We start from the raw sequence: 22021 nt of genomic DNA, 5'->3' as shown, positions 1-22021 counted from the left end.
AAATTTATGTGCAGTCTCTCTGTAATCCACAGAAGTGCTACTGGAAAGGCTGGATTTGGGAGTGGAAGACGGCAGTCAGGCAGTGTTACCAAACACACGTTTTCAGAAATTTTCTTTTGCCAAGTGACAATTATATCAGTAATTGATTTGGGGCCCTTTTGTTGAAGAAGACAAAAATCGACAGAGGGCCTATTGCAAAAATGATGGCATAGCGTATTTGAAGTTTAGTCCCAGCGGATTGGGTCCCTTTTACTTGGAGGTCCTTCTACCTCTCACAGTCCAGGCCCCTGAAGGTTTTGCACCAGGTTTTCAGTTTGTCCCTTCCTGCCATCCCACTTAAATATGTCATTAGCATTCATAGAATAGAGCAAGTACTAACCGCTACATAGAGTCAAACTTGTAGCTCAACAATGAGGAAAACCGAGCAAAACAAATACTGTTTGTAAGGTAGGTCTTATTCTCCCAATTCTAACATGATCCATCGCTACCAACGTTAAATCCTATGCATCTAAATCATCAACTCCTTCCGGGTAAGAAAGAAAATTGTGAAATAAACTTAATTTGCAAGAAAAAAAATAAAGAATATATTTGTTGATAAAGCAAACCCCCCTGTCCCCCAAAATAGGATGTGGCATATGTATTAGCCATAAATTGCTATTTTAGGTTGGTGTTGGTATTTTGGAGTCAACAACAGAATCTTTGATTGCTTCTCTTAAATTAAAGGCTGAGCATTTTTAGGATACAATTTTCATTTTATCCTAAAATTTCATCATGTGTGACTTGCCAGATGTGAAAGTTTGAGAACCTCAGAAAAATATTGAAAGAACCTGCTTAGGAGAGATCACGGGGTGTGGATTTGGTTGATGACACAGACTATTGAGTCCTTACAGAGAATTGTTTGTCTTCCGTTTTTAGATGGCTTTAATTCCTCCAAATTGCTCCTTGAATAATAGGAAAAAGGCAATTTGAATTTCAGTGACAGATTGGACATAACAGGTTGCAACTATTAGGTCTAATTTTACCATACTGAGAAATAAAATTGCCTAAACATAAACATCGATCACTGATGCAGTAAATTAATTTGTACAGAAAAAGTAGTTTAACTGCAGTGCACATTAAACATAGAAAATTTTCAAAATTACTGCTCTCTGAATTAATTTGTACACTTGTTTACTTGTTAAAAGCACGCATAAATTCCTTTTTTCTGAGGCAGTGTGGGTTCGAATTGAGGAAAAAAGAAGTACAGAAAGTGGCAAGGAAATAAAGAGATGTGGAAGTCACACCAAGTGCCCTGAGTACTTGTAAATAATACATTTGTTTCTGTTTCCTTTTTGTTTTTAGATGCTCTTTAGAATTTCGTTTCTGAATCTGTCCGTAAGATCACTAAAATGTGCTCATTCCTCCCCTCATTATAACAATATAAGTGTTTTTTTGTTTGTTTGTTTGTTTGTTTGACTTTAATAGACTTATGTTTACTGACAATTGGAGGTGTGGAGTTATTAGAAGAGTTTCATGGTTTGGTTCCTCGGTGAGTTTACATTCACGTGTCCTAGGGCTTGGAACTTTGCATTCATGAAGAATCTGACCCATGAATTTCTCTGTCTTTAACCCTTAAAAAAAAATCAGGGAGCATGTATTTGTTGCTCCCTGTAATTCTTTTATGAGGAATGCATGACAAAGTTCGGCTAGTATCTTTTCAGATTGTTCCAGCCACTGTGGAACTGGAGCTGGCAATGTGATGCAGTGTGATACCATCTCCTGCCTACAGTTTTCAAGGACAGTGGTTCGATTCAAATACAATTCTGATAAGTGGCAGGTTTTCTGTGTCTTTAATGCCTTGACAAGGGCATCACTCTCAGGAGAGGGAGGTGAAACCGTTTGGACGAGGATTCCATCCCTGCTCCTTTGTGCTGACACACTAAGATAATGGACAATTAAGAGAACCTTCACTGCAGGTGAAAGGATGGGGTTATCACTAATATAAAGGAGCCCGTGGGGTGCTGGGGTATGAAGGAGAAGAGGAATGGGAATTTTTAAAAGGAATATAAAACACACAGAGGAGACGCCTAATAACTGTTCACATATTGCTCTTTCACATGCGATAATGGTGAGTGATTGGAGTGTTCACTATTGCTTGCTGTAACTTAAAAAGAAAAAATCTGGCTGATTGCATTTGACACAAAGTACTATAGAAAACGGGCTCCGGTGCTGGCTTTTCTGTCGTGGGGTAGGTGAGCCCAGATAATCAAACAGTTTGTCTTTGTGGAGTCTGGTTTTTAGACCATCTTCAGTGGGTTTTCTCAGAGTGACTCGTGAGAGTCTAGGGCAGTGGTTGTCAACCTGAACTGCACTCCTCTGGGGCCCGGACCCATGGAGCGTCTGATTGGGATAAGGACTCAGTATTTTTAAAAGCGCCTGGACCATTTGAACCCAGGTTACGGGCTCTTGATACAAAGTTTGTAACAGAAGCATCAAGCTCCTCAATACTTGTGCTCCCGGGCACATTGATTCTTTAATAGATTTGAATAATGGTGTGTAGTACTATTAGAGAAGATGTATGCTGCATATGTTTCTAGTAGCCATCTAGTGTTTTTGTTGACCTCACAGTTTAGCATTCAGGTACATCTGGAGAGAAGTCCCTTCTCTCTTGACTACTGTCCCCCACTTGCCCCCACTATCTTTTTTTTCTAGTAGCTTATTGGAGCTTCTTCCTCCTGTCATATCGTGAATAAATGACCTGTGTTGGGGGAAAGTAGGCTGAACATAAGAGCTCTGGTAAAGGAAAGTGTGCAGCTGCATTGTTTAAGGTCATTATGCAATTTTGTACCAGCAACTTTGTACCTAGTCTTCTTTATCTTATAGGGTAGATGTCCTGTGTGCCTGTAAATTATGGAGGAAAACTTCTCGTACCATTTAGCAGTAATAAAAGTGAGACAGTCCTGAGTATTTCTAAACTGAGAGGTTAACTGATTTTCTTTTGACTTAAACTTTCGTTTGTCTCTGAGAGCCCGGAATGACAATAGAGTGCACTGCTTCTGATAAGTGTGGGTTCTCAGCTTGAAGAGATGTGTGTGATAAGATAAGATGGCTTGAAGAAAAGAGAGCTTGAGGGAAAGGGATAGGAGGAGAGGGGGAGAGAAAGTATGTTAACTGCTTTGACTGCAAAATGCCCCCTGGTAGCCAGAGATAAGACACCTTGAGCTACTCAGAAGACCTTAAACAGGATGTAAATGAAGCCAATAAAAATCATTTGCCATCAAGCCACTTTTCTACTCCCCTCCCATTTCCAGTCCTGACAGCAGAAGGCTTAATTTACTGTATGGCACACCACACGGAAGTGCAGAACCCAGGAGGTGGCAGGAGACTGACAGGAGCTGGTCCAGAAAACACGATGTCTACGGTTTGTAGAGAGGTGCAAACTTAAGGCATTCCATCAGGAGTTCCAGCAGTGCCTTCCTGAGTGGAAAGAGAAAGTATTACTAATTCTCGGAAGCTCCTTTCCCCTTTCTCCACCTCAGATATTCATTTGTTTTGTATTTAGTTTTATGACAATCTTATTTCTGTGAAATAAATAGTTCAGAGTGAGCTGCATTTCACAGTGTATTGATATTTCTCATCAAGCTAATGCAGCTTGAAAGTAATTAAGAACAAAAGTTTAGGAGAGACTTTTCCATGTACAATTTGAAACAAGCTGTTCACTCACAACTCTGGCCTAATCATGCAACACCCAGCCTTTATGTACTTGGAACTTTATAACTGCAGAATGGTGACTGTCTTTTTCTAGAAATTTACAAACAGCTGCCAGTGATGCTTCTCTACAGAGAGGAAGGAACTTACGGACGCTAATTGAACATTACTTCGAACAGATTGGAAGCTCAGAGTCTGGACTACTCGAAGTGGGAGGAGGCAAGTTTAAGGAATGGGAAGGAAAACTAGATAATTTTGTCTTTCTGCTTCTTGGAAGAGCTAGGGTTCATTGAAGTCTTTGAATAAAGGAGAGAAAAGCCCTTCTTCAAGTTGCTCTGGTGCAGAACAAGCAGCAAATAGGGACCAGGCACCGTCACGTGTAGCAGGCTTTAAGCAGAGGACGTACATGAATCAGGGGAAATAAAAAGTTCTACAGTGGGTTTCAAACTTGGAGTGCATGGGAAGCACCCTGAAGCTTGCCAAAAATGGGGATTTCTGGGCTCCATTCCCAGAAGTTCAGATTCAGTAAACCTGGGGTGGAACCCAGGAGTCTGCATTTTCAACAGACAGTTCAGGTGGATTAGACTGAGAAACACTTCCCTGGGTCATCTGCTTGAGGCAGAGGGTCAGCCTTTTTTCTTGTGTAGAGTCATGGTAGCTGCAGTAATCATTGAGGAAAAGTAGCTTAGGAAAAGGTGACAAGGAGCCTTTACTGTACTCATTGAGACGAATGGCAGAGAACGTGGCTCTGGAGGCAAGAGCATGAGGAAAGTGAAGCCGATGACAATGTCAGTTTGATGGCCCCTCTTCTGCTTTTATTTGCCTGTACCTGACCTGATCCCCTCTCCCAGCCCAGGAGAGGGTGGAAGTAGGAGATGGAAGGAGGGAGGCCCACTGTAAAGGAGAACTGTGGAGGACTGTGTGTGTGTGTGTGTGTGTGTGTGTGTGTTTAGCCAGTAGCCAGAAGTGAAGTTAAATTCAGAAATAGGCTGTCATGGATTGTCAACAGTGGGTTGTGGGTTCATAGAATGGTTAGGTAGTTTTGTTTTCTTCCTCTGTATATGTGTATATACATATGTCAAGTAGCATGGATTACTTTTGTAATACTAGAAAAAACAATGAAATCTTTAACAAAAGGAAATGAACAGTGTCAAATACTGTTTTAAGCTTATTCATTTACCCATAAAAACTAGATGACTCCGGTGGCGTTAGAGGGGGTGGTGGGAGTTTTAGCAGGGAGGGTTAGGGACGGGTAGACTTCAAGAGTTAACTGACGGAAGCCAAGCTGCTTGCCTGCCCACTGGGAACTTGGGTTTGGGTTTTAGTGCTGCCATCCACTGCTATTGTTAGTGCAAGATTATGACACGTTACTTACCCTCTTTGTCATTGACCTGTGTGTTCATCTGTGAAATGAGCACTTTTCCCCTAAAGGTTAAGACGTCTCACAGCTCTTAAATATTATGTTTCATATATGTGAAAAGTTAGGAATGGCAGCCTTGACTTTCTTTTCTCTGTGTAGGCTTCAGTCAAATTCACTTATTTTCTTTCCTTTGATCCCTCGAGGCAGACCCAGCGGTACGCATAACCCATGCCCAAAAGCCTTAGGTCATCTTGAGAGAAAGGAGTGGAGCTCAGATGGGGCAGGGGGCTTCAGGAAAAGATTCGGAAACCAGCCCTTCCATGCAGACAACATCGAGTCACTCAAGATCCCAAAACTGTGCGAGTAGGTTTTATGTCTGTGAGTACTAGAAACATGCTTTTGCAAGGGTCATGCCAGTAAGCTTCAGACCTGCAGCGATGTCTATTGCTACCCACATCGCCCTTTTCAAAGGTAAAAAACAAACAAACAGTGCCATAAATTTCTCCATAAAAATTATTCAGAATTGGAGCATTTCAGATCTGGATGAAACAAGTACATATTTAAATTCCTTATTATCTGAATAAGAAATAACAGAATCTCTTAATTTACTCTTGTTTGAATTATATTATTAGCACATTACGTTTTCAGTGGAATTTAGTATACTCTATTTCTATCCTGTATGTTGAGTTTCAGAGGGATTGGTGTCTACGTGCGTTGTGAGACAAATGCAGATGGGGGTTGTCTCCAACCAGCTTTATTACCTCTGACTTGTTACTGTGGCCACACTGCCTGGCATTCTTATACAGAGGGTGCCCCCAAAAATGTATACACATTTTAAGAAAGGAAAAAACTGTGTTAATATATACTGATAACAAAAGAGGAATACAAGTCACATTTGACTTCTGCAATGATAAGAGGTGCTCAAAGTGGTTACCATCAGTGTCCAGACACTTCTGATTACGGTGAACTACTGCTTGAGCAACGTTGACCAAAGTGTTAACATCTCTTAAAATATGTGTACATTTTTTTGGCATCCCTGGTACATTGGTTTGTTGTGTGAAAATTATCTCAGATGTAGGCAAAATGAAGTATTATTACTTGGAGGTATCATGAGGTTTCTGAGGCTTGACTTTGGGGATATTTGGCAAGATACTTCATCTCAGTTATATATTATAAAAATATATAATTTAATAAAAACTGTATAATTATATGTAATATATATTAATCAGTAAAAAAATAGCGTCATAAACACTTCCTGTAATGAAGTGTTTCATTAAGACATGATTGTGCATTTACTCATATTAAATGGCAAATTACCATGATTAACACTTTTGTAATGAGAAATAGCAAAAAATTGTGCAAAAATTCCTTTTGCATAAGTCATTTTGTCTATTCTGAACATTCAGTCAACTCTATATAAAAACATACATGCACACACATCCTATACCACAATTTTGACTGGTACTGGTTCCCATAAAGAAATTACCAGGACCGTTAACAAGAAAGAAAAATGATAGAATGAACTTGTTTGGATTTTATTTTTATATTGATTCTAAGGTAGAGATTCTAGGTAAAAGAAAAACTGAAAAGAAAGTGAGAAATAAAAAAATAAAGAGAGAATAAAGTACCTGGAAAATTCTATAAATTGATAACCAGCCTAATTTTCAGTATTTCCTCTACCAAAATTTGCCTAATTAGGTAAATGAGGGGGGAAAAAACTGTGAATGGGGTTTTGATTCACAACCTTATTTCTGATCTCTATAGAAATACTTAATATGATCTCTATAGAAATACTTTGTCATGCTCTAGTTATTTTAAAAGAATAATTTTGTCCTTTGTAGTTTATACAGTACTTTTTCAAACATTATCTCATTTAAAATATAGGACTCCTTATATCATTTGGGTTATTTGTGATCCAATGTCACTTTTCAATTTTAGTTTTACTGAGGGTTATTGTGAACGTTACTGATTCTGTTGAAACACTATAAAAATTCTATGATGTGAGGATGCATTTGGTGATTTGTCCTTCTGTAGATCTCTTCAGATGCACAGTCTCAAGATGGTTCAGCATACCCCAATTTTTAATACCACCCAGCATATAACTTCCCCATTATATGCATAAACACTGATTTAGGAGTAGGCAGCACAAACTATTTATTTTGAATTGCAGTCGCTGGGTGGTTGGCTAGGTGCACTCACTAGCTACCTGACTGGCTTTTATGTGCCAACCTGACAACCTGTGTGAGTCAAAATCTGTACCTTAAAACTAAAAAACAACAAGTGATTATTTGTTCCAGACCTCAAGGGTTCTTGTTATATTTTGGGCACATGAACATCAAAATCAAGAACATTGAGGTGCATTCTATTATAATACCGAATGGATAATTGTGGTAATATTTCCCCTCCCCCAATCTTTGTAACAGCTTTTTCTATATTAGCACACTGTATTTATCACTTTACTGCACAATGAACCCACAGGGGGTGCTAATTGGTCATTAATTAAATTTTAGCCTTTCAACACTTTTGTATTCTCCAATGGCTTTATCTGCAGTGAAGTATACAGTGTGGCCTTTTTAAACTGCGGAAAATGCATGTTAACTTTACTGCTGCCATGGATATAATACAGGTAAGATTCAGCTTGCGTGAACACCACTTCAGGACTGTTAAAATTCCTTGTGACTGAAAGTTTACCAGCCTTGGACCAAAGCCTACATGTTAGAAAAATATGCAGCAAAAAGTAGTTTTGTATGACAAAACATTCTGCTAGAGCAGATTTCTCTTTGAAATAGAATTCGATCGCTTTGTTTGAAAATTTAGTGGGTTATGGCAGTTCTTTAAAAAACCATTAACCTGGTGGAATGAACTTTCTGAGGTCCATCATTCACGAGTGAAGACATTTTCAAGCTTGTGTTCTTAGTGGGAGAATCCCTTTACCTCATGCTCCCCCAGTGAAGAGGTTAATTTAAACTTAATGATTAACATGGTTGGCACTGAGAAATTTGCTGAGTATTTTTCAAAAGGTGTGGATTTCTTCAAAGCTTAATAGGTACATTTCATGCTAGTGCAAAGGATTTTGAAGCAAAACATAATTTGCCTCAAGAAATTTCTATTAAGTAAAAGAGTGAGTGAGTTATAGGGCTAGTGTCAGAACTGTGGAAGGTGGCTTCAAGATTTTGAATGCAGGCCATTCCATCGTGGGGATTTTACTCCACTAATGAATTGATCACAACTTGCCAGTGTGTACAGCTAGTAAGGAATGAGCTACTGTATATTGGTTTTCAAGATAACTAAAATAGCATTCAGAAGTTTTTTTGTGGTTGTTTGTTTTTGACACTTTTGTGTGTTTATTATTTAGTTTTAAACAAAATCTCCCTTAAGTCATTCAAAATTATTAGAATCTTAATATGAATAAAGCAACAACTAAATCATAGTTTATTCCTTTGTACTGTTTTCACATTTATCAGTAAGAACCTAAGAGTGACTAGGACTTTCGCAGTAGTAGTAATGATTTAGTACGTTTTTCTATCTTAGCAGTTCAGAAAGTGCTTTCATGCAATGTCAAGTTTGATTCGTATAATATTAACTATCAGGCAGACTGGAAGTTTTCTGATATTACAGATAGGGAAGCTGAAACTTAAAAGAAGAAAAAAGTAATTTCTAGAGCTCATTGGCCAATATCAGACCTAAATACATACGTAGTAGATGCTATTTGATAAACGTTGCTTACGTAAACAAATGAACAAAATAAGCAGTAAAGAACTACTTCAAGTTCTTTGTGGTATGAAGTCACTTACAAGACACAAAATAACTGAACATGTCCTCTAACTCAAAATAATACAGATAAAAAGAAAACAGATTCGGGAAATTCTCTCTGTTGGTGTCTGCCATTATTAAAGGAAAGATAAACATGTTAAATAATGTAGCATGCTCACAGTCACAGCACTTGCAACAGATGTGTAATACAAGATTGCCAATTATTGAACGCCAAGAGATCGGTGCTTATCATTAGTTATATATATTTTTAAGTAAGCCAAAAGATAGGAAAAAAAGTAAAGCAGTTCTCATCCCCCACATAATTGGGAACCATTTTTCCTTCTGTCTGGCTTCAGAAACCCAATGTCTCGATTTCCGGGAGTGAGACGATGACTGTTCTTTAACTGGTTTCACGTCAGCTTTTTCCTCTGATTTGAGAGGTGGAGTTAAGTGAGAACTGCTTAAGAATGCACTGTTTTCTGTTTAATTTGGCTGCGGAAGATGGAATTCATTGAGCTCCGTCTGTTCAAATGAACTTTAAGCAACAGCAAGCAAAACATTTGTACTTCTCTCTGTACACATAATAGAAATGTGTCTGGTGAAAGAGACAGCCTGGATATAAAGAGCGGGATCACCTAAGGAGGGCAAAGGAGGGGTGATAACTTCTTATCTCTTCTCTTGGCTCCTCCAAAGCGTTAAGGGATTGTTGGGGAAGTGAGGCTCTTTTTTATATTAGGGAGCATTGAAAGGAAAAAAACTACCTCTGAACTCGGATATCTGCAATTCATCTTAAGACTGTTAAGAAAATGTGTACCACCGATTCCTGTTCCTCACAGCTGCTGTCATAGTGGGTGACCACCCTTTTTCCTCATAACCTAACTTTTAATGCGTTGAATTCCTCCTTCCAGAACAATTTGGAATATTACACAATTTAAAAGCATCTGTGAATTAGAAATAATTTTAAAGTTTACATTTCTCTTTTGAACAGCCAGTAAAGAGTATTCATTTTCAAGTAGTTAAATAAGTTATATGACAAAGGAATGAATTTAATGTGGGGCTGTTGATTAAAAAAAAAAAGTATGATAGTTATTAAAGTTGCAACTTTTCTAAAACTGTTGACATGTCTATTGAGAACGAAAGGAAGCAATTGTGTAATAATGCACGATGGTTTATTTAGAATGACCATATCCTTTAGCAGTTTAAACCATTGCTTTAAAAATATATTGTGTAATTCGGTTAGATGATTTTAAATATGATGATGTGAAATTGTTACTGTGATGGCGCTGAGTTAACATGACAAATACCCCTGTTCCCTGTGTCTGTTAAACACACATTTCAAAACAGTGTTCTCTTTGAGTAGCGCCTAGCTTCTCTTAGCATGTATGCACACCTGTTTCTTTCCCTCAGGATTCTCAGTTTAAGGTGGCTCAGGTAGTTAGAGAATGAAAAAAGTTCTCTGAACTTTATTTAGTATGAAAGTTCAGAAATGCTCTTAAAGCCTGCTGACAGAAATAATCATATTTAGCCAGTGGAGGAAATAACCTGGAAATCTGCTTTGGTCTTATGTTTTAATCTATCGTTCCACACTTAAAAGAATCAATCAAAATAAATGAACTTATTTTGACGTTAAATAACGCAATAATTATACTGCTGGTGTTTTAAGAAGAGGGGTGATTTCAAAATTACGTACTTGGTTTCAGAATTACATAGCAAAATACTTGTTGCGAGGTTATCTGTCTGTAAAGACCCAAGATTATATCTTATGTATGATAATTTAATACTTGGAACGTAGCATGGATTTATGGTCCATTAATTTTTAGATAACTATTTATATTTTATATTTTTGATGGCTGTGTATACAACTGTGAATGCTTAAGGCACTCTAGATTTCCATGGGGCCAATCCTTAAAGCTCATATTCTAGTGGTTCCATTAAAGGAGAGAAAATGTTAAAATATGTTTATACTATATACATAGAAACTTACATGTGGAAAGAATACACGCAACACATATGAATCTTTTTGTTTACATGTGCAGCTTTTCTTCCAGCAATGACAGGTGCCCTAGAAACATTCACTAATCTTTGTAACACCCCAGAGGGTAAGTAGGGAGAATTATTATCTTCATATTGCAGGTGAAATACCTAGGTAGGGGCAGATTAAACAACTGGGCCGGGACACCCTCTAAGTCAGTTAGGAAGCTAGAGAAAAAACTCCAGACTCTTGACTTTTCCTTTTCATTCTGACTCATTGCACTCCTGAAAACAGAGGTACCAGACCTGTCAGTATCTGTGCTCCTTTTTCTCACTTGAAAAGTAACCACTGATGTAAATCCTGCCCCTTTTAAGGAAACCTTGCTGTGTGACACTTGCACACATGATACTGAGTCCCTGAAGGGCAGTTTAGAGAGTGCTCTGCTGTTACAATGAGTGAGCTCAGGTAGCAAAAGGATATCAGTCGGCGTGTTTCTCGTGGCCCAGTCCTATGAAAAACTAAAAGTATCAGAAGTTTCCACAACTTCAGAGATTCAGACAATTTCTTTAACATACAGTGACTCAATCCACCTTGTTACTTGACTTTTTCCTTAATAATTTCAGGTTGCTTGTACTGTTGGAGGCAACGTTCCAAAAGGCTTAGTCCCTGCCCTCAAGAAGAATATACCTTACTCTAAGATGTGCCTACTGATACAAAATAAGCATTAGAATCAGCCAATACGTTGTCCATCTTTTTTTTTTATTGGCTACTTCAATGAGAGTCGAACATTGAAGAATGGCTGGGACGCTCAATGTTTCGCTTCCCCAATGGCTGCCTGTAAACTAATACCTCTAGGTCCCTATTTGGCGACCACGCAGCCCTTCCTGGTATGTGCTTGTCTGTCTATCCCAAACAGCAGGGATAAAATCACATCCAGTTTTTGTTGTCTCCTCCCCAGGTTGGCACATGAGGGGCTGGTGGCTCACATCACAAAGGTACTCTGTGCTCTGATGGCTTTTTTTTTTCTTCTGTGCAATACCTCCTTCTAGTATGACTTCACTTTTCTGTTAGGGAGCACTTCCCCCATAAATATGACCGAACAGGTGTTGCTGTGCCGCTAACTGAGTTTCCAGCTGTCCTCCTGCAACCCAGACCCGGCTAAAGCTGTTGTTTCGTCCTTTTAGACAGACCAGAGAACCATCAAGCCTGAGATGGAGGTCTTCCTTGCAGGATATGGCAGTTTTGTTGCCAGAAGATGGTCGGGAAAGCCTGGCTGGCTAACAAAGACAGGCCTTCAGTGGCTGGGTGTAGTTCCAGTTCTGCATCCCCTTTGGCAGGAGCACAGACGCTGCTGCAGTGTGGCCAGCCAGCGAAATTAGGAAATAAGGACCTCTTTTATTTACTCAGGCTGCTGAATCATGGGCATTCCTGTCTGCTTGGAGAAAAGTCAGGCGGCTCTACTTTCCACTGAAAGTCTCAGGAGTGTTTGAGACTTTCATCTCGGAGTGTTCACACACTTGTTTTAATGTGCTTTATGGAAATGGTGAAACTCAGCAAGTCCAGTTGCTGTAGAAAAACATCTGCACTAACTATACACACACATTTGCATCTTTAAATAGACTTTCAGGCCACGGAGCTGGTTTCCAGCAAAGTCTTTTTTTTATTTTTTATTTTTTTTATTCCGGCTGTAAGAGCTATAGTTCTCTGAGAGTCAGCTAGTGTGAAGTGACTGATTCCAAAAATTTAAATTTAACATGGACATGTTAAGTACTTCACATTGAAATGCAGAAAACTTGCCATAACACAGAAAGACATTCCTGTAAGTAGCACTTAGTGAGTGCCAAAGGGAAAAAAAGTTCAAGTTGATTCAGAAACCAGAGTTAAAAGAATCCTCCATAATTTCCTCTATATGAAAAAAGAATTTGAAATTGTTTAAATCTCTATTAGCCATTTAAACAGAGTTTGCGTTGTGACTGCTAAAAATCTTAAGTTAATGGGAACAAATCAAAGACTGGTGTAGACCTCAGAGAATGTTGGCAACACCACCACCACCACCACAAAAGTCTTGGGAGTGTCTGATACCATTAGAGCATGAACCAACCCTCCTGGGAATTTTGTCAGTGATTTCCTTGTGTGCTCCTGGGAGAATAGATCCATTTATAGTACTAGCAAATGAGTTTTTCACAATTTGTATTTTAAAACAGAAATCACCTTTCATGACACCTTTATTTATTTTTCTAAAATTAGCATTCCCTGTTCAAACTTTTCACTTCTGCTCAAAGTACTCCATTCTCCAGCCTAAGCCTTACGAATTCTGTAGGCGATGTGCATGTATTTCATTTACAAAGACACATCATCTGTGATTATCACTCCTGTTTGATTCCCCAAGACGAAGTAGCAGGGACAGGGGAGAGAGGAAAGGTTTCCAGCTTACTTCAAGCCTGCTTTGAGTAAAAACTTGATCCTAACTCTCAGCTCACTTGACATGTAGTTGAAATTTACAAGCTGAAGAGAACAGTTATGTAATAGGTATAGTCAGGCGTGGCCCATTGACAAGAGCCTGATTTAAGCATGGTGTCAGGGATTGCACACTATTTATAATGGTCTATTGCGCTATAATTCTTTGTGCATTTGTATAATGATATATCATGCCTGGACACAATCTTCACTTTAATAATAAATTCACTTGCTAAATTTTCAGGCTCAATAGTTATTTTCTTCCAGTCTAGATGCATGACAAGTTCTGATTCACTGCCTTCTCCAACTGTACAAATGAGATGATGTGTTTGAAAATATTTTTAAGTAAAACAACAGGATGTAAGCCCAAAAGATAAATGCGAAATGTGGTAGATTTTTACCTAGAATATTGAGCAAATTTAGTGTGTAATAATTTTTTTTTCAGTGAGGGGAAATATTATAAAAATTTGGTTTATTTTAGGGACACCAACTTTAATTGATTTACGGTTTTTTAAGGGGAAAGCTAAAATCATCATTGAGGTTTTTTTTTTAATTAAATTTTTAAAATTGTTTTTCTTTATGTTGGGTGGTGAGTTCATCTGCATATGTTCTTTATAATTCACTTTTAAATTTAAATCACACCCACAATTATCAGACCCTCTCTTATGCTGGAAACATGTTGGGTTATAGACTCATATAAATGAGGCTGCAAAATCATGCGGTTTTCAACTTGTGTTGCAAAGCTTTGTTGCAGTGGGCAGAGATCCAATAATGGTGTTTGGTTGTTTTCTCAGAGTTAGATGGTTGCCATCTGGCATTGATAGTGAGATGGTGTTGTCATCAGTTTCTAGATGCAGGAAAGGAATGATCCTCATCTGTTTCCTGTGGATAAGCAAGAGGTTGATAATCTAGTAAAATCTTGTTAACTTAAAGAAAGCAGACGTGGAATTTGTTTACATAATGCTCGCCAGTTTCTACTTTTATGTTGATAATATAGCTTGGTAGTGAACTTTTTAGCTTTGAAGAATTTAAACACTTATTTGATCATATTCTATTTGAATATTCTTAGACTATCCTAATAATATTCTAATTGAACCTGTTATTCTAACACAATCACTGTCCACACTAGCTCTGCTCCATGGCCCTTTACTTGTATGCGTTTATGGAAAACCTTGCTCTTTTGGAGAGTGAAACGCTTTTACAATTTCTTCTGATCTTGAATGATAGATTGTTTTGAAAAGCAAAAAAGCAACCGATTTGTCAGATCTTATTTTCTGCTTGGATGTTACGAAAGCAACAGAAGTAGGAGTGCACATTTGATAAGAATGTAGTTAAAAACCCACCTAATACAAGGTAGTGTTACTTTATGGATAACTTGCTAAGGTTATATCTGGCTTTCAGTCTTGTTTGTCTTTTCTTTGTTACTCATAAATCTTTCAGCATTTACCATAATCATTTATCACTTTTCCTGTTTCCAGTTTTTCACAAGTTGCTTTGTCTCTGCCCACCTCAAAGTGCAGGTCCTGTTTGGCTAAGGAAGTTCATGCTGCTGAAGCTTTTGCAAAAGGAAGAAATGGTGGGCCACCTTTTGAACTTTCCAAACAAAATACATGATTACAATCTGGCCCTTGTGAAACTCTCATTTTTTTCTTGATCCTGGCTGATCCTAGCTACATGTAATATCTAGCAGTACCCTTCTAACATTTAATAATCCATTTTCTGGCCTATGGTATTCGAATCTTTCAGTTATTGAAGAAATCCTGGTTGTCTTTCATTACACAAGCCATAATTATTATTGTGTTTTCTGTCTTCTTTCATGTGCTTACTTTTTAATATTTTTTTGCAGAAAGCAATAAGGTCTGTATCAATAAGAACCCCATAAAAGATTTTGGTCTTCAGAATTTCCTTTTTATATAAAAATGAGCAAAATGCAGAGGGAATTTTTTATTAAATGTTAGACATCTGGGTTGACTGCATTAATTTTAAATCATTCCTGTAATATTTCCTTTTTTCATTTGGTTCTTCAGATGCTCACAGAATATGCAAATCATTTTAGAATGAATACAAAAGAAACATTAAATATATTAAAATCTGCATTTTAATAAAATTGTCAATGTGTAATATATACCTGGCTTCTAAGGAAGAATGATAAAAAGTAATAAAAGGGTAATTTAGACATAGAACTATTTAATTTCTTATATTTTATAACCCAGTACAAAGTAAATGTAGAATAAAAGCTTTGGGCTCAGGTTGGAAAGTGTTGCACTCAAATATTCTCTCCTTCATCTTTTTTTTTTTTTTTTCTGAATGGTTCTAGGTGGTCCAACTGGGGGTGCTTGTGGAAATGGTCCGATGAACTCGTTCTTGAATTCTTAGCTGGTAAAGTCGACTGTCTGCCCTCTTCTCGTTGCAGATGGAGTAGATGTGGAAGACGATCCCACTTGCTCCTGGCCAGCTTCCTCACCTTCTAGCAAGGACCAGACTTCCCCGAGCCATGGAGAAGGTTGTGATTTTGGAGAGGAAGAAGGTGGCCCTGGACTCCCGTATCCATGCCAGTTCTGTGACAAGTCATTCAGCCGCCTCAGCTACCTGAAGCACCATGAGCAGAGCCACAGTGACAAACTGCCTTTCAAATGCACCTACTGCAGTCGGCTGTTCAAACACAAGCGGAGCCGAGATCGCCATATCAAACTCCACACAGGGGACAAGAAGTACCACTGCAGCGAATGTGATGCTGCGTTCTCCAGAAGTGATCACTTGAAGATTCACTTAAAGACTCACACGTCCAACAAGCCATATAAATGTGCCATTTGTCGCCGTGGGTTCCTTTCCTCTAGTTCCTTACACGGACACATGCAGGTTCATGAGAGGAACAAGGACGGTTCTCAGTCCGGTTCCAGGATGGAGGACTGGAAGATGAAGGACACTCAGAAGTGCAGTCAGTGCGAGGAAGGCTTTGACTTCCCGGAAGACCTCCAGAAGCACATTGCGGAGTGCCACCCCGAATGCTCCCCAAACGAGGACCGAGCGGCCCTCCAGTGTGTCTACTGCCATGAGCTTTTTGTAGAGGAGACCTCCCTCATGAACCACATGGAGCAGATGCACGGTGGGGAGAAGAAGAACTCTTGCAGCATTTGTTCTGAGAGTTTCCATACGGTGGAGGAACTGTACAGCCACATGGATAGTCACCAGCAACCAGAGTCGTGCAATCACAGCAACAGCCCTTCCCTGGTCACGGTGGGCTACACCTCCGTGTCCAGCACGACTCCGGATTCCAACCTTTCAGTGGACAGCTCAACAATGGTGGAAGCTGCCCCGCCAATCCCAAAGAGTCGAGGGAGGAAGCGGGCTGCTCAGCAATCCTCTGACATGACTGTTGCCTCAAGTAAACAAGCAAAAGTTACCTACAGCTGTATTTACTGCAACAAGCAGCTATTTTCGAGTCTAGCAGTTCTGCAGATTCACTTGAAAACTATGCATTTAGATAAGCCAGAACAGGCCCATATTTGTCAGTATTGCTTGGAGGTATTGCCCTCACTCTATAACCTAAATGAACATCTAAAGCAAGTGCATGAAGCTCAGGATCCAGGGCTGATTGTTTCTGCCATGCCTGCCATAGTCTACCAGTGCAACTTCTGCTCCGAAGTTGTCAACGACCTCAACACTCTCCAGGAACACATCCGATGTTCTCATGGATTTGCGAACCCTGCGGCGAAGGATAGCAATGCATTCTTTTGTCCCCATTGCTACATGGGGTTTCTCACAGACTCTTCCCTCGAAGAGCATATAAGGCAGGTCCATTGTGACCTCAGTGGCTCCCGATTTGGCTCTCCAGTGCTTGGGACTCCAAAAGAACCAGTAGTAGAAGTTTATTCTTGTTCCTATTGTACGAATTCTCCAATATTCAACAGCGTTCTTAAACTGAATAAACATATCAAAGAGAATCATAAAAACATTCCCTTGGCCCTGAATTATATTCACAATGGGAAGAAATCCAGGGCCTTGAGCCCCCTATCTCCTGTGGCCATAGAGCAGACATCTCTTAAGATGATGCAGGCAGTGGGAGGTGCACCTGCGCGTCCGGCGGGAGAATATATCTGTAACCAGTGTGGTGCTAAGTACACGTCCCTAGACAGCTTTCAGACTCACCTAAAAACTCATCTCGACACTGTGCTTCCGAAACTGACCTGTCCTCAGTGCAACAAGGAATTCCCCAACCAGGAATCCTTGCTGAAGCACGTTACCATTCATTTTATGATCACCTCAACGTATTACATCTGCGAGAGTTGTGATAAGCAGTTCACATCAGTGGATGACCTTCAGAAACACCTGTTGGACATGCATACCTTTGTTTTCTTCCGCTGCACCCTCTGCCAAGAAGTTTTTGACTCCAAAGTCTCCATTCAGCTCCACTTGGCTGTGAAGCACAGCAATGAAAAGAAAGTCTACAGGTGCACCTCTTGCAACTGGGACTTCCGCAATGAGACCGACTTGCAGCTCCACGTGAAACACAACCACCTGGAAAATCAAGGGAAAGTACACAAGTGCATTTTCTGTGGTGAGTCTTTTGGCACGGAGGTGGAGCTCCAGTGCCACATCACCACCCACAGTAAGAAGTACAACTGCAAGTTCTGCAGCAAAGCCTTCCACGCGATCATTTTGCTGGAGAAACACTTGCGGGAAAAGCATTGTGTGTTTGAAACCAAGACTCCGAACTGTGGCACAAATGGGGCTTCCGAGCAGGTGCAGAAGGAGGAGGTGGAGCTGCAGACCTTGCTGACCAACAGTCAGGAGTCCCACAATAGTCACGACGGGAGCGAAGAAGATGTGGACACTTCGGAGCCTATGTACGGGTGTGACATCTGTGGGGCAGCCTACACTATGGAAACGCTGCTGCAGAACCATCAGCTCCGAGATCACAACATCAGACCCGGAGAGAGTGCCATCGTGAAGAAGAAAGCCGAGCTCATTAAAGGGAATTACAAGTGTAATGTGTGCTCTCGAACCTTCTTCTCTGAAAATGGCCTCCGTGAACATATGCAGACACACCTGGGCCCTGTCAAACACTACATGTGCCCTATTTGTGGAGAGCGGTTTCCCTCCCTTTTAACTCTTACGGAACACAAAGTCACGCATAGTAAGAGTCTCGATACTGGCAACTGCCGGATTTGCAAGATGCCTCTCCAGAGTGAGGAGGAGTTTTTAGAGCACTGCCAAATGCATCCTGACTTGCGGAATTCCCTGACAGGATTTCGCTGCGTGGTCTGCATGCAGACGGTGACCTCCACCTTAGAACTCAAAATCCATGGGACATTCCACATGCAAAAGACAGGGAATGGGTCCGCTGTCCAGACCACAGGGCGTGGCCAGCACGTCCAGAAACTGTACAAGTGCGCATCTTGCCTCAAAGAGTTCCGTTCCAAGCAAGATCTGGTGAAGCTTGACATCAATGGCCTGCCGTACGGTCTGTGTGCTGGCTGCGTGAATCTCAGTAAGAGCGGCAGCCCCGGCGTCACCATTCCTCCCAGCACTAACAGACCAGGCTTGGGCCAGAACGAGAGTCTGAGTGCCATGGAGGGTAAAGGCAAGGCAGGGGGACTGAAGACTCGCTGCTCCAGCTGCAACGTTAAGTTTGAGTCTGAAAGTGAACTTCAGAACCACATCCAAACGGTCCACCGAGAGCTCATGCCCGACGGGAACAGCGCACAGTTGAAAACCCCACAAGTCTCGCCGATGCCCAGAATCAGCCCCTCCCAGTCAGATGAGGTAACTTGCCTTTCTAAGGTTTGCTGTTTGACCTCCTCCAGAAACTGTCCCCGCTTTGTGTTGGCACTTTCCTCAGCCTTATTTATTGTCACGTGCCAAGAGATGCTTAGATTGAAATGCAGTGTTCTTTTTTTTTTATCCCCCCATAGCCATTAGCCAGCAATTACTTGCTTCTTGATAAGCAGCATTTTGGCTTGAATGGTGCAAAATAGGACTAATTCCAGTCTCCCTGGGATATTGTCTTCTCTATGACTGAAGAGACCAGCGTGCATGCCAACACCACTGAGATCTGGAATCTTAGCATAGCTTCAGTGCGAGTTGAAATCCCCAGCTATGACTTGTGTGGATGGGAGAGAGATAATGACATAAAAGTAAGATACTATTAGCCAACACGCTGGCTTAGAGTAAATTAAAAAGAATATATATATACACACACACACATATATTTGTGGATAACAAATTGGGTAGGGGTGGCTTTTCAATACCATGTTGTCAACACTCGCGGTTTTTCTTTGTCTTCTGGGTAATGAGGAAAACATTTTTTCCCAGCAGGATTTTTTAAAATCCCCCACGTTTATTAAACACCACGTGCCCAATATTCCTTACTTAAAGGCACTATCCCTGTGTCTTCACTCTCTCTCTCTCTGGGTTGGGTTTCAAAATTAATGTTTGTGGTTTTTTTTCTTTTTCCTTAGCTTAAGAGTAGTTTCATGTTTTCTTTGCTATAGTGAATACAAGAAACAAGTTCATTTACAATGGACCCGTTTTATAAGTCGTCATTCCTTGAAGACGAGCGGAGAATGGCTCATTTTATTATAATTTCTTTATGCTTTATCACCTGGTTTCTAATAGCTCTTTCCACTTCCCTACCTGCCCCTATCTGGAGATGCATCCAAATGAAAACCCCAGGGAGATCCATCTCCCTTCAGTTTGCGGTCAGTGCCTTTTCCTTATCTCCTCTCTGCACTCACCCCCTCTTGGAGGCCCCCCGGCATCTCCCTGCAGTTGCAGATAGCCATCAGCCAACGGGTAGGGGAGAGCTGGGAAGACTCATACACAGCCCATCCTTGTGAAATGCAGCGTCTGTGTAACAGGCAAAGGCCCAAACTTGGAAGCTGCTTTCCCTTCTCTCCTCCTCAAGGAAATCTGTACCTTTTTTCTCATTTAAACAAACGAAATCCTTTTGAACTGATGAGAACCGCGGGAAGAACATAACTTTTGATAATGGTTCATGGCTCCTGTGTTAGACCAAATAGTTTCTTTTGAAACAAATATTGGTAGTTATATGAAATGAATTATTTTTTCCAACTTTTTGTTTCAAAAATGATTAAACTAGAAAAGTGAAAGGAATAATAACAATGAACGTGTGTGTATGTGTGTTTATGTATCCGTATCATAGATTTACCATATGAGTATTTTGTCACATTTCTCTCTCTCTCTAATCTTTTCTATTAACTTGAGCCACATGAAAGTAAGTTGCAGAATCATATCTCCTGAGAATAAGGACATTTTCCTAACTAACTATAATATCATTAGCTAAGGCAATTAGCTAAATCAGCTACAGAAATTAAATAAATCCATATTATTGTCTATAAGAAGTCCATTTTCAAATTTCCCCAGTTATCCCCCAAATGTTTTATTTTTATATGCTTTTGAACAAGAATTCTTAAAAAATAAACAAACAAAAAATTGATGCAGAAAATTACTGCTTTCTTTTTTAGAAAGAAAATTGCTATGTTTAACAGTTTAAATAATAATGTTTAATTTAAATAGTATATAAAATTGATTTAAGATTAACCTCTGTGTGTGTGTGTGTGTGTGTGTGTTTGTGTGTGTGTGTGTGTGATTGTGGTGGTATGTATGCATTTAAAATTAATAAAACCAAGCCCTTTTTTCTTAGTAGATCGTTTATGGAAAGGCACATGCCCGTTTCTTCTCATCTGTTCAGGGTTTATATTTTCTGATATTTCCAGATTACTTTATATTATATATCATTAGAGGTGAGATATTTTAAAAGTGAAGGAGGATATATGAATACGTTACATGTTAACATACATGTCTGTACCTGTTAATTGGGTTAGAATTTAATTAATTAGGAGAATTTATCTTTAAGGGATGGTCAAGCCTTTAATTATACCTAAAATCTTGATGATAATTATAAAGCTTAACTACATCCTGCACATACATAGAATAACATAGAAAGTGCTTTTTAAAGTACTTTTTAATTTTAATTCTTACGATAGTGTTTTTAAATTACCTAGTTATAGAGGGTAAAAAAATGACTATGCAGAAGAGTACCTCCTTATTGAACTTGATTAATAAGAGCTTGTAGCAATGCCCTGATTTTACCAGACATTAGGATTCAGCTCTATATATTTCCTTTGTGCCTCAATAGTTCACTAATTTGTTCAACATTTTCATCGTTGTTACCATTTTTTCATTATACTACTTGTCATAAAATTTTGTGTCTACTTCTGATACTCTTCACAGTTAAAAATGTACAGTAGGCCATATTATTTGGACTTGACATAGAACATTATTTAAACATATGTGAAGTTTTACAATAAGAAGACTAAAAATAATGTGTCAGGAAGAAAAAAGACATAAGTAAATATTAATTTATTCCCATTCTTTCTTAGCCATGTTAAGCTTTTGTGATTTCTCATTATGAGGGTTGTGTAAATTTTTCACCAGGATAGGTAAAAGAGAAGTTATGTTAAGTCTTTGCCAAAAGACAAGTATGCCACATGGGAATACATTGTATCACAAGAAGAAGTATGACGTGTATGTCTGTTGACTTAGATGTGCTAAGTAAGAATTGAAGGACTGAATGCTGTAGGTGGTATTTTCATCTCTTCTTCTTGCTGAGGATTGAGACTTCAGAAGAGAAAAAGAAGACCACAGGAGATAATGAAACCTTAGTACATAGACATTGTTAAGAGCAAGATTAGATTTTTCTGGACTATGATTTACAGTCACCTGAGGGTATTGGTAGACACTGGAATGCATCTTTCAGACTGAAAAGA

At 39.4% G+C, this 22021-nt stretch overlaps 1 protein-coding gene across 6 annotated transcripts in view; it reads left to right on the top strand.

The window, feature by feature from the left end:
• ZNF521 (zinc finger protein 521) overlaps positions 1–22021 on the top strand; it is a 280797-nt gene that overhangs the window by 102087 nt on the left and 156689 nt on the right. For all 6 annotated transcript variants that reach the window (XM_033087527.1, XM_033087526.1, XM_033087530.1 and 3 more), the window contains one exon: positions 15643–18995. In XM_033087527.1, coding sequence (XP_032943418.1) covers positions 15643–18995 — 3353 coding nt within the window. The remainder of the gene's footprint in view (positions 1–15642; positions 18996–22021) is intronic.

Source organism: Rhinolophus ferrumequinum, chromosome 19, assembly GCF_004115265.2.
Source record: "Rhinolophus ferrumequinum isolate MPI-CBG mRhiFer1 chromosome 19, mRhiFer1_v1.p, whole genome shotgun sequence".
In the NCBI taxonomy this organism is placed as follows: domain Eukaryota; kingdom Metazoa; phylum Chordata; class Mammalia; order Chiroptera; family Rhinolophidae; genus Rhinolophus; species Rhinolophus ferrumequinum.
Note: the sequence above shows the minus strand (reverse complement) of the source record. Positions and strands in the feature narration are given on the sequence as shown.